The sequence below is a fragment of the Dendropsophus ebraccatus genome, chromosome 3 (assembly GCF_027789765.1).
Source record: "Dendropsophus ebraccatus isolate aDenEbr1 chromosome 3, aDenEbr1.pat, whole genome shotgun sequence".
Taxonomy (NCBI): Eukaryota; Metazoa; Chordata; class Amphibia; order Anura; family Hylidae; genus Dendropsophus; species Dendropsophus ebraccatus.
Genome location: NC_091456.1, coordinates 69,515,164 through 69,528,931, shown reverse-complemented (window position 1 = coordinate 69,528,931; position 13,768 = coordinate 69,515,164). Strand labels below are relative to the sequence as shown.

General features: G+C 39.7%; 1 protein-coding gene across 4 annotated transcripts in view; it reads left to right on the top strand.

The window, feature by feature from the left end:
• The window catches only part of FREM1 (FRAS1 related extracellular matrix 1), a 130,329-nt gene that overhangs the window by 82,149 nt on the left and 34,412 nt on the right, over positions 1 to 13,768 (top strand). For 3 of the 4 annotated variants that reach the window (XM_069961974.1, XM_069961975.1, XM_069961976.1), the window contains 4 exons: positions 3,548 to 3,812; positions 7,684 to 8,098; positions 10,558 to 10,759; positions 11,188 to 11,332. In XM_069961974.1, coding sequence (XP_069818075.1) covers positions 3,548 to 3,812; positions 7,684 to 8,098; positions 10,558 to 10,759; positions 11,188 to 11,332 — 1,027 coding nt within the window. Of the gene's footprint in view, positions 1 to 3,547; positions 3,813 to 7,633; positions 8,099 to 10,557; positions 10,760 to 11,187; positions 11,333 to 13,768 lie in introns of those variants that run through there. The other variant, XM_069961978.1, reaches the window with a different exon arrangement.

The following is a 13,768-nucleotide window of genomic DNA, read 5'->3' as shown; positions in this document are numbered from 1 at the left end:
GAATAGAACGGGGCTGTACATTGAAGGTTTTGAAGGTGAGGGAGACTAGGCCAGAATACAGTGCTGTAGACCACTCTATGCAGACCATGCCCCTACCCCACTCCCCCACCCAACCAGTATAGGGAGCTCTTAAACCAATTTACAATTTTGAAAACCTGTTAGCCGAGGTACCTGTAGTTTGAACTTTGGTTAGGTTCGCTGTTAGGCAGCAGGTGTATGGCTCAGGTTTAGGGCTTGGATTTAGAGATAGGGTTAGGTATAGGGTTTACAAAAAAAAAGTATGACAAAGTAAAAATTTCTGTCATCAGTGTTTTCAGTTTGGTTGAATAGCAGCGAGTGTAGGGCTGTCAGAGTTTGCAGCTAGGTTCAATAGCAGCAAGATGATGTGGACACTACCTCTAACCAGGGCCGTATTAACAACTGCTGCTGCCCTAGGCACTAAACTTGAAAATGCCCCACCACAGGATTGGTAGGTAATAGCGCCAGGGTCACATTTAACACCGCCATACCAGACCTGACCAATACCACCATACTGTGACTGGATAACACCACCATACTGTGACTGGATAACAGTGCCATACCAGTCTCCCTCACTCTACTCTGTAATCACGCCTGTGCCCACTCTCCAAAATGGGCATATTTCTGATCACAGGACAAATTAGGTGATAAATTATGGGGTGCATTTCTTTATTTCCTGCGTGTAACAGGAATATTGTGGGACATTTACTAAGGAGTCTAATAAGTGCAACTATTCTAATGGGGAGTGGTGTGTATTTTGTTCTAATTTCTTGTGACTGATTCATTAACATGTAGCACTACCATAGTAAATGCATCTAAATAAAAAGGCGCAACTATAAAAAATTGCGCAGTTTTATTCACCTGGTTCTGACCAGACCTAAGCCTGGGCCTGTTTATGCGACTTTTTAAAAAGTCGCAAATGAGAAATTGGGTGCTAATCCCGGATTATGCAAACTTTTTGGTGAATATTTAAAACAGGCAGATTAAAAAAAAAAAGTTGCATCTAAAAATATTCACCTGTCAAATACTGGTTCATAAATAGAACTTAGACCAAAAATGGGTGAAAAATGCAATTATTCACCAATAATTAGGTGTAAAACCCTTGATAAATGTCCCCCAATGTGTCTTGAAAATTACGCATAGGGAAAAAAATTTAACTTTGCATGTGTGATGTGTAATTCTGTCCAAACTCTATGGGGTTAAAATGCTCGTACTTTCAAAGTTTCAAAAATGTGGTCATTTGTTGGGGGTTTCCATTGTTCAGACAGATCTGTACCTCTCCAAGTGTGCAATAGGGTCTGACAGATTTTCAAGCAGAATTAATGCTCAAAAAGCCACTGGGTGCTCTCTATTTTGGGTCCTGCTGTGTGCCCAGATATTTTGGTGGGACTACAATGGGCATATTTCTGATCCTAGGAGAAATGGGGGTGATAAATTATGGGGTGAGTTTCTCTTTTTTCATATGAGTAATAGGAATAATAATGTGTCTAAAATGATGCATAGGGGAAAAGAAATTACATGTGTTTCAGCTGCTTTCCAAACATTTTGCCCAAACACTATGGGGTAAAAATACTCACTACTCCCCTAGAAGAATTGCTTATAGGGTCTGGTTTCCAAAAGTCATTTGTGGGGGTTTTATCTATTTTAACATACATGTGCTTCTTAAAGGGACTGTACCATCAGGCCTTGGCTAACGCACTGGAGACGTGCTGATCCACCCCCAGTGGGAGGAAACCTCTGCCCCTCTGACACTGCTCCATTAGAATCAGTGGACAGGGGCGTAACTACCACTATAGCAGCCATAGCGGCTGCTATGTTGCCCGTCGCATCAGGGGGCCCCATGGCCTGCTCCTGCAATACACTGGGCCCCCTGAGCCGTCATCATTTGCAGCACCGGGTGGCCCTGCTGGTCTCCTGGGTTTTGCAAATGTCCCTTTAACTGCAAGCACTCCTGACCAAAGCTAGCAGTTATGTAGTTATGACTTCACTTGACCGTTTAGTGGTCAGTCGGGGGGGGGGGGCAATCAAAAGTTTGCTATGGGGCCCAGCCATTTCTAGTTACGCCCCTGTCAGTGGAGCTGTATCATAGAGGGGCGAGGGTTTCCTCCCGCTGGGGGTGGATCAGCCCGTCTCCAGTGCTTCAGCCAAGGCCTGATGGTACAGTCCCTTTAAAACTTGACACCTGATGCATGAAAAAAATTCAATTCACAATTAAAAAAAAAAAAAAATGTTGAATCTGAAAGTATTCTAATTTGCTTACATAATGTGCACATCCATCAGAGTTCTAATCTGGTAAAGTAAGAGTCCTATTAGACAAAGCGACTTTTCGCTGTCTCCAACTAACAATAAACAATTGCAAAAAAGTGCTTTTGCAAACGACCTTGGCTGTGGATGGGTGATAAAAGTTCTTTTGAAACACTTTAACCATAATAACACAAGACAAATATTTCTACATTTAAGCAATTGTAAATGCTCAGGGCACAGTGGTATTATTCTGTACCATATTTAACCAAATTGAAGGCAGTCATTCAGACATGTGACAACTTTTTATAAAGCATGAAATTTTTGTCTATCTATAGTACTAGTTTATAAATTTTGATGGCTATTCCTCCTGACTTCTCCACAGACACCCATGTTCAGTTTGGCCTGATGAGCATGTGTTCTCAGTAGAGAGGGAAAATGAGCAGATGCTGGACTCCTCAGGTGCAGCTTATCTCCAATCCATCATACATCTATCCCCCATCATCTGCAGTCAGAAGAGAGTCAGGGAGCCCTCAATCAAATGAAATAGTCATTGGGTCCCTGGTGGGTTCAGCCACCACAGGAAGCTTCACGAGAGTCAAAAGTTACATCATGGGTCACAACTATAGTGAAAGTCCTTAAATTCATCATATACAAGATAATGAAGCCCTTGTGTCTGGCACAGAGCTGTAATAAAATGTACAGATGACAGTGCCAGTATTAATTCACCTATATTAAATACTTCTCTAGCAAGTCATGGTGCTATCATCGATCACACCTGTATTGAGTGGAGGCAAAAGGGATTATGCCACCCAAGACAACGTGCACCAGAACAAACCCACCGAGACCTGCTGTTTATCTCTACTTTCCTCTAATAAACTGTGGGATTACATTTTAGTCCCATCTATTTGAAGTTTGAGCTGTAGTGAGCTACAATACCAGACACATTCAATCCTATAAGATTTGGATCACCACATATCTAATATTGAGGGCTTTCTTAAGAATAGGCCATCAATCTTAAAGCCCCAGATAACTAAACCAAAATGTGTGACAATCATAACCACTATTCCTTTATCATAGCTATTGAAGTAAATGTCTCATAATCCCGCAGTTATTTAGTAAAATAGCATCAATGATAAAATTTAGATAAAACTTTAAATAACCTACTTATTCATTTATGGTTGCAAAGCATGATACCAAATAGATTTACAAATGAAACAGAATCTATCTGGTTTACTATCAGTATTACAATAAAGTTCTCCATTCCCACAATTTTTTTTCCCACCAGGAGACATTGCAGTATTTGTGAACACACTTCATGTGTCAAGAGGAGACAGGGTCATCCTAAGCACTAATGCTCTTCTGTCCACTGATGGCACAGACAAGCTAGAAGAGCTGCTGTATGTAGTCTCCTCACCACCTCAGCATGGGCAGATTGAATATGTCAACCATCGTGGAATTCCCATAACAAGCTTCAGTCAGATGGATGTGGCCGCTCAGACTGTCTGCTACATCCACAATGGCAAAGCTGCAGCTGCTGCTGATATGTTCAAGTAGGTGTCTGGATGGCAAGGCTCTCCTGTCTGTCTTTTCTTTCAGAGCTAGCAGATGATTTATTAACCTAATCTCATCAGTGCCAGGGGACCACTAGGTAGCCTGGGTTTTCTTGGCACTGCAGAAGCATGTAAAGTGTGACTGAATCTTTGTCCTGAAGCTTCCCGAGTCATCTGCTTACAGTATAATGCTTGTTGAAGTCTGATAGATTATTTATTCTTCATACAATACCTTATATCATATATTCAACTTGCATTCCGCCTTTAAGGACTAAGAATAATTTAACATTACCCATATTTTGTTATCCTTGTGAACAAGCAATACATTTCTGTTGGGTTACCCAGAGAATTTCTGCTTCCAAATAACAGACTAGCATTTGCTAACACTCACTATTTCAGTTTGCAAATAAACAAGTCTTCCATCAGTCCCTAGTTCCAAAAAATCCGCATTCCAAAAATCACTTGACAGGAACTCCCTCTGCCCATTCCTTCTTTTTATTTCTACTAATAAAAAAGCTAAAAAAGCGCACTTTTTACACTCTATAACGTAAAGGAACATTGAAATTTGGGGTCCTGTGTCAATAATCCTTTCAAGAATTAATAACCAAAAATTGAAGTCATAAAGTGTGAATGCTAATGAATTTTGTTCCCGTAGCCCCTGCATCTGGTAGTGGGACGACTGCACCTGGTGTTACAGTGTCATCTCAAAGGAGATTGTCACCAGTCCAAGTCATTGATATAAAGCCGGTATGGCCAGGCTGTTTTAAAACGAAAATATAATTAGGGGCCCTAAAACAAAGACGTGCTAATTTCTAAAACTCTTTTAATTAACATTTCTCGCTGTAAAAAATCTGGCAGAAACCCCCATGTCTGTTAACCTGGTGTTCTTCCCTTGGCTGTATTCGGTAGAAGGCCAGAACAGCCAGAGCAACATCAATTATTGCGTGTCTGAGCGATCAGATTTTATGTTCCACTACTGCACTTTCTGTTAGTCAGAAATATTACTATGTATTGTCTGATGCTTCTGGGCTGGAAGAAGAATGTGGCACTTCTTGTTTGGACAGATGACACGAGTGATTAGCAACCCCTGACATCAGGTGCCGGCAGCACTATGCCAAGTACAGACGCAAATGTCCTCCATTTTGACACGCTGGCTTGATTCTGCATTGAATTGGCACTATTTACTGCTCCTGTGCTTTTTTTCCCCTCTTTATCTTTTCAAATTCCATGACAGATGGCAGCCTCTGTAGCCAGTTCCATCACCATGGAGCTGCAGGCAGCACAGAGGATCTGTAATGTTCAATTGAAGATGTGGCCCCTGCTGAGCACCAAAGTCTTTCACTCTCACATTTTAACTGTTTCAGCTTAGTCAATTAGTGGTGGGAATTCTTGCTGTTATTTTTTAACTAAATAAATAAATAAATATACATTAGAAAACAAACATATAAATATTAAATAAATAAATAAATCTCACAAGCGCTCCACTCCATAACATATTTGGCCACAGCATTTTCTTATTGCATTTGGTTTTATGTTGGTTGTTCCTCTGTTTGGTTTTATATGTATGTGGTGAACAAGACACTTTCATTTCAGTTTGTAATGAAGACTAGGCCTTGCAATGTCTATAGTATCAAATTCTTATTGTATTTCCTAGGAAATTGTGCTTTTTAGTGTCTGTGTAATTTCAATAATGTACTATGTGTGCGCCAAACCATCATGTGCGATAAAACCATAGCAGTACTAAAGATAATCAGTTCATTATATGTTTGCAAACACAATGGTAAAACATTTACAGCCACACTGGAAACTTGGATATGGATGGAAAAGAGCCTAAAGCATATGGTAGATATAATATGAGATTCACAAGTAAATGAAACATATTTATAAAGAGTCCGTCACATCAGGCAGTGCTATAGTACTATAGTGCAAATCTGCCAACCCATATGTGTTAAGCTTCTAACCCTATTATTGGTATAATATTCCCTAAAGAGAGGAAACTTTCTTTTCCACATTGCACAGGCACAGTACATGCTCCAAGGTCCACTTTATGGACAGGCAGAATATTCACATTCTGACATTGAGGGTTTTTCAACTCTCCTGACATTTCAGTATTCCACGTGAAGTAACAATATGTTGGACCTCTGCATTGTGCCAGTCCTCTGTTATTCCTCTTGGAAATGTGTGAATATATTAACAACAATGGATTATCAAGCAGGAGAGCTGATGGGTTCACTTTAACGCTAATAAGCCTCTCTTGAATAACGTTCCTACTCCTTACATTCAATTATCATCATGAATATTGGTGGACAGTAAACTCATATATGGCATATATGCTAAGGATGAGAACATAGTTTTGCCTCTTTATAAATCACTGGTCAGACCACATATGGAATACTGTGTACAGTAAGAGGGACACAGCTGAACTGGAGCGGGTGCAGAGGAGGTCATTAAGGGAATGGGTGGGTTACAGTACCAGGACAGGTTATCAAGCTTGGGGTTATTTACACTAGAAAAAAAGACGTCTTAGGGGCGATCTGATCACAATGTACAAATATATGAATGGACAGTACAGAGATCTTTGTAGTGATCTTTTTACTCCTAGGTCTGTAACCATGACAAGGGGGCATCCTCTATATTTAGAGAAAAGAAGATTTTGTTATTAGTACAAATGCGAATTCTTTACTGTAAGAGCGGTGAGACTGGGAAACTCTCTGCCACATGATGTTGTCATAGCCGATTCATTAAATAAGTTCAAAGGAGGCCTGGATGCTTTTCACAGTAAATATAATATTACAAGTTATGGGCATTAGATTTCATGTGATAGGCTGTTGATCCAGGATTATTCTGATTGCCATTTAAAGTCAGGAAGGGTTTTTACCTTCCTCAAAATAAACACTTTTCAACCTTATTATTCACCATGAATGGTCCATGTAGCATTTGGTTATAGAAAGGAATAGGAAACATCACCATCAGTTTTTAATATTTGCAGTTCCTGGTTAATATATGGAAAAATAGCTAACCATACTGCACCATTAAAGGGGTACTCCAGCGGAAAATTATTTTTATTAAATCAACTGCTCCCATCTCCCAAGTCTTCAATTCTTTTTCAGCTGCTATTTGCCCTACATGTAGTAGCGTTTTCTTTTCAGTCTGATACAGTGCTCTCTGCTGCCACTTCTGTCCGTGACAGGAACTGTCCAGAGCAGGAGAGGTTTTCTATGGGGATTTACTACTGCACTGGACAGTTCCTGTCACAGATAGAGGTGGCAGCAGAGAGCACTGTATCAGACTGCAAAGAATACACCACTTCCTGCAGGACATACAGTAGCTGATAAGTACTGGCAGACTTGAGATTTTCAAATAAAAGTAATTCACAAATATGTATCACTTTCTGACATCAGTGAATTTTGAAAAAAAAAAAAAAAAAAAAAAAAAGGTTTTCACCAGAGCACCCCTGCACTGTCTGAGGCTGTATTCACACACAGCAGAAGAACATCAAATACATTAGTAAAATAGGGATAAAATAACGCCCTATTTTTATCTAATAATGCTACATTAAATGCTATAAAAAGCAGCTGTGCACACATAGATTTTTATTTTTATTTTTTATGTTCTTGTGTGCACAGAAATACATTTTCCAATAAACTTGTAGCACTTTATTAGATGAGAAGAATGGCTGTATGCTTCTCTTATTTTAAAGCTGAATTATACTTTTATTCTACCGTGTGTGAACATAGCCTCAGACGTCAGAACATTAGGTGTCCAAGCAAGCTAGTGGAGAACCCCCTGAGTAAAGGCATGTTATCGTTTCTTTTGTGTAGATGGTGAAACAGGAACACTTGCTGAAGACTCCCTTGCCTCTTTTTGCTAGATTCCTTGTCAGCAATGGGCTGCGAACAAGACATGGCACCTTGGATATAACTGTGGAGATGGTAGACAAAACTCTGCCAACTTTGTCCAATAACTATGGTCTTAGACAAATGAAAGGATCTGTGGCATTGATCACCCCAGAAATTCTTCAGGCAACTGACCCAGATACATCAGTGGAGAATATCACATTTGTGCTGGTCAACCCTCCTCAGTATGGGCAGATATATCTAAGAGGTGCACCAATGCAGAGGAACAACTTTACCCAGAAAGATATTGAAAATATGGATGTTGCCTACAGACATGGAGGGCAGGATGCTCAGATTGACAAGTTTACATTTATTATTATGGATAAAACAAATAAAGGATTTATAATAAATGGAAAAGTTCAAGTAGATCCAGTGCCATTTATTATACAGGTAAGTGTTACAGAGTCTTTGATACCTTATGTCTGTTTAATGTAAATATAGTACATATTGGTATTCTTCTTAATATTATTTATCATTATGTACATATTAGTGTCTATTTTCTAAGATCATATGAGTTTGATCTGTTTCTAAACAATCCCAGAGTCAAGGTCTTAAAGAGGACCTGTCCCTAGGTAAAAGTAAGGAAACCAAGAGGCTAACCTAACTGCTGTTGCCTTCTGATCAATGAATTTCTTACGTTCCTAGACCCCCCCCCCTTGTTCCTGAGATTCAGCCCTCGCACCCAATATGGAAATGAATCACTGTCTAGCCAATGGGGCGTGAATGTCAGCGATTCACAGCAGGTGGGATTAACACACAGCCTTATGGTGCGTTTCCACACACAGATTTATCTGACAGATCTTTGAAGTCAAAGCCAGGAACCGACTATACACAGAGAACAGGTCATATATGAAAGATTCCTGGCTTTGGTTTAAAAAATCTGTCAGATAAATCTTTCTGTGTAAACGTACCCTCAGATTGACTAATCAGTATCTAATGGTGCGTTTACACAGAGAGATTTATCTGACAGATCTTTTAAGCCAAAGCCAGGAACAGACTATAAGCAGGGTGCAGGTCATAAAGGAAAGGAAAGATTTCTCCCCTTTTCAAATCCAGGTCATATAGGTCATATAGGAAAGATTCCTGGCTTTGGCTTAAAAAATCTGTCAGATAAATCTCTCTGTGTAAACACACCATCAGGCTATGTTCACAATACGTATAGAAACCAGACGTTCCGTGGCCCGGGTCACGGAACGGCCGCTCTCTGCAAGGATCATCCCGGCCGGTACTTAAGTGCCGGCTGGATGATCTTTTGGCCGCAGGGTTCTGAATTGTGGCCGCAGAAAACTGACATGTCAGTTACTTGCGGCCCTGTGCAGGATCCCGGCCGGAGCGCATACGATGTGTGTATGCTCCGGCCAGGATCCCATAGAGCAATAGGTATTGTTCACCTGTAGAAAGTACGGCCGTTGTTGCCGATGGCAACAACCGCCGTAATTTTACGTAGTGTGAACATAGCCACAGACTGGACTCCTGACTGTTCTGTTCTGTGCAGTGAGGAAACCAGATGCTGACTGGTCAGTCTTGAGGCTGTGTGTTAGATAAACGCTAAGATTTACGTCCCAATGGCTAGCCAGCGGTTCTTTGCATATTGAGTGTTGGATGTTTCCCTGTACAGTACCTGCTATTGATGCCCCTCATCTGGTTTACTATGTAGTGCCCAAATAATGCGATTATAGTGTCCAAATAGGGGCAGACATTAAAGCAACATCAAATAGTTGCTGATCAGAGTGAATTCTAAATTCCCCATATTGCTATGAAACACGGCGGTTGTTTCTGGTGCTTTAGGTAAATGTGCAGCGAGTGAATTGCTACTATAGTGATGTCCTGAGGCTGAATATGCTACAGAAATGTACATAAGATTATGTATATAATATTATCTGCAATCACAGGGCTTTTACTGTAGAGCAAACTAACTTCTCTTACAGATCTTACACCAAAAGATTATTTTCATTTCACCTCATGTTCTTGACAAGAAGCATGTGCTAACGTATGTTCATTTCTACAAGGAACTGACATGACAAAAATTAGGACAAGACTGACATGCATTCTGTTGCTGCTTACACAAGGTGCAGAAAGTGATGAATGTGCAAAGCAGTCAGTTACAATAATGCATATTATTAAACCACTGGTTCTCTCCATTGGGTTTCAGTCTTAAAGGCACAGTTACTTTTATAATTTAATTTTACATCTTTTTTTTCTAATGTTTCTATTTTCTGCTTGCACATTCTAATGTAATGTTTAGTACATTATTACGGGGTCAGTCATCTTCCCTGAGCTTTTTTTTAATAGCATTTTATCCAGCAAGCCTCACTGACATAGGCACAATAGACTGGAGATGGCCCTATTCACTTATATGGGAAAGTTTTTAAGGTATGTTCTGCGACTGTGTTCAGGCGTCACAAAAAATCTTCAAAATTAAAACTTGATTTAAACTATAGGTCAATTCCTCATGAAACAATAAAGGGATTGTCTCATCAAAGATTGAAGACACCACTCTGACCAGTGAGGGTCTGACTCTGTACCACCCCAGCAAATAGCTTATTTTGCTGGGACCCCCACAGACAGATATATTCTGTCTTTACAGAGCAGGCATTTCCTGACACGTCAGTTGAAGTGGAAGATTCTGGTTAGCCTGCAAACGGGAGAAATCTCAGAATTGTTCTCTGTTATAGTCTGTTACTGGCTTTGGCTTCAAAAATCTGTCAGATGAATCACGCACCATTACACAGGTTCATTTAATATCGGTCAAACCCGTTGATTTTGGTGAGATGATGGTTACAGGGCAATTGAGAAAAATGCCTGTGTACATCAATTATTTATAATGTGGTTGTGGTATTTTTCCATAGGTGGATTTTCCAGATGATATCAGTCCTAGACTTGTCCACCTTTTCTGCGCAACCAATGTTCAACTTCTTGATGATGGCCGCTATGGAATCTACATAACATCTAGGGAAATAAAGGCTACTGATCCGTTGACACAGGAGGAAGATATTGTCTTTAAAATATTAAGAACTCCTCAGAGGGGATACTTGGAAAATGTTATATCAGGTAAGGTTAAAATAAAAAAAATTATAATAAGGAAAATTGATGTCCTTTAATGCATAACACTGATTCTTTTAGAGGATATTTCTTAAAGGGTTATCCAGCGCCACAAAAACATGGCCACTTTCTTCCAGAGACAGCACCACTCGTCTCCAGTTCAATGGAACCGAGTTAGAAAACCTCACTCAAACTGGAGATGAGAATGGTGCTGTCTGTAGAAGAAAGTGCCCATGTTTTTGTATCGCTGAATAACTCCTTTAATCTGTGAATATTAAAGTATGCTTACTTTTTTCAACTTCTCTTACATAAGATGTGAATGATAAAATCACAACGTAATATACATTTTAATCCTTTTCTCTTTACTAATGAGCGTTTGGCACAAACCATATTCTGCTGTAAAATAAATCTATTTTTATTATTTGTTTTTTTTTCAGGCAAATTTATTACAGACCAATTCACACAGAAAGATGTAAGCAGCAGGTCCTTATTGTATATAGTAAAACCATCAGCTGATGTCTGTGAAGATTCAATGGAGTTTGAAGTTACAGATCCATCTGGTAACAAAGCTGCGCCCCAAATGTGAGTCCCAGTGTGTCAGTTTTCTTTGTGAATGAGTAGTGGAAAGGTTAATGCCAGATTTCTGGGTGGTCTGCAGTAGTGGAGGGCTCTATTCCTATACAATAGTTAAGGCTGTATTACATGACCCAGGCCGTGCTGTAAATAAGCACTAAGCTCCTAGATCAGTGCTCATTTACAGAGCTTATTACATGGCTAAATGTTTGTGCAGCCAGGGCTGCAAGAACAATTGCTAGATGGTTTAATTCAATCAGCCACCAGCCGCACATCTCCTATTACACACAGGCAACAGCCGATTATTTATTGACAGGTCAGAATCAAGTGATCAGCTGTCAAGCTAGCAATAGTTTGTTCGTTGACCGATTGCTGCCCTTATTTATCAAAATGATATCTGCTTGATTTGACAGATGATCATCCTGTGCAATGGGGCCTTTCCTGCCTAATTTCTTTCCTGCGATCCATGACCCAGTGACTATAAATCTATGGCCACTTAAACAATATATAATAATGCTGCGTTAACACAGAACGATTATCGTTCGGATTTGCACGATAACGATCGCATTTGAGCAATAATCGCTCCGTGTAAACGCAGCGAACGATGAAGCGCCGATCGAGAAATCGTTTATTTTGCTCTTTGAACATGTTCCCAAATCATTGTTGGTCGTTCGCAAAAAATTTGCAGATTTTTTCGTGTGAACAGTCTTTCACCGATTTAACCTATGTGTGAGATAGGCTTAAGCGATCGCAAAACGATCGTAATGTGATTTTTCCGTACAATATATCTTTCCGTCTAAACGCTGATCGCTATAAAAAACAAATAAATCGTTATTCGTACGATCGGGCGAATTATCGCTCTGTGTAAACGCAGCATTAGTTAAAGTGACTGTACCACCAGGCCCTGGCTGAAGCACTGGAGGCGGGCCGCCATGATGTGACTCCATTAGAATCAATGGAACCCTATCATAGAGGGGCTAGGGTTTCCTCCCACTAAGGATGGGTCGGCCCACATCCAGTGCTTCAGCCTGGGCCTGGTGGTACAGTCACTTTAAATTTATTTGCACAACAAATAAAGCCTTTAGGCTTATGGTGCGTTTACACAGACAGATTTATCTGACAGATCTTTGAAGCCAAAGCCAGAAACAGACTATAAACAGGGATCAGGTCATAAAGGAAAGACTGGGATCTATCCTCTTTTCAAATCCATTCCTGGCTTTGGCTTCCTAAATCTGTCAGATAAATCTTTCTGTGTAAACGCACCAACAGGGTCCATTTACACAGAAAGATTATCTGACAGATTATCTGCGAAAGATTTCAGCCAAAGCCAGGAATGGATTTGAAAAGAGGAAAAATCTCAGGCTTTCCTTTATGACCTGATCTCTGTTTATAGTCTGTTTCTGGCTTTGGCTTCAAATCTTTGGCAGATAATCTGTCAGATAATCTTTCTGTGTAAATGGACAATGAGTGAGCATGACGGTGTCCGTTAGATCCCTTGCAAATCACCTTTTAGTCTTATGGTGTGTTTACACAGACAGATTATATGACAGATTATTGAAGCCAAAGCTAGGAACAGACTATAAACATGGAACAGGTCATAAAGGAAAGACTGAGATTTCTTCTCTTTTCAAATCCATTCCTGGCTTTGGCTTCAAAAATCTGTCTGATAATCTGTCTGTATAAAAGGAGATACATTGTCAGGGAAATAGATAGAACATGGTCACAATATGACTACATTCTACTCTTCTTAAACCAATGGCCCATTAACAGCACTTCAGGCTATGTGTCTGCATTCTTTATGATAGGTTTCTGACATATAAAGCAACGTAGGTCCCAACACAAAGTGTGAACATAGCCTAAGTTTGTGCATATACTTAAGATTTTGGTGCATGACTTGTATCAAAGAGGTACATAAGGTTTCCTTTTCAAAAGACATATGAGGAATTGAGTTTAACACAAATCAGCACAAATATAACTCTAATATTAATAATAGATACAGGCATTTTAAAAAACAAATGTAAAATGTTCTATTAATATCCATTGGCACAGAATCATTTGACTTTTTTTCTGGGCTACTGCGTATTTATTGCAAAGCAATTTGAACATTGTAGATCAATGTGATTTAAGTATTATGTGATGTGCTTAATCTGTTAAGTCCATCACTAAAAATAGATCTGTAAATTGTTTTAATATTTGCTACATGCTGTGAAATCCATATCCAGCAGTGGTACTTAGCAATGTTACATTTCACCAGTAGATGTCCCCGTTGTCCTATACTTTGGGGTCACAGTTACAGAAAGGAAAACTGCTAACGGTAAAGACTTTAACAAAATGTTTTTATTTTAGTTGTGACCTTTTAAGAAACACATTTAGGCCACGTTCTCACTATGTAAAAATGACGGCCAGCTTTCATAACAACGGCTGTCATTGCACAAATGACAGGCA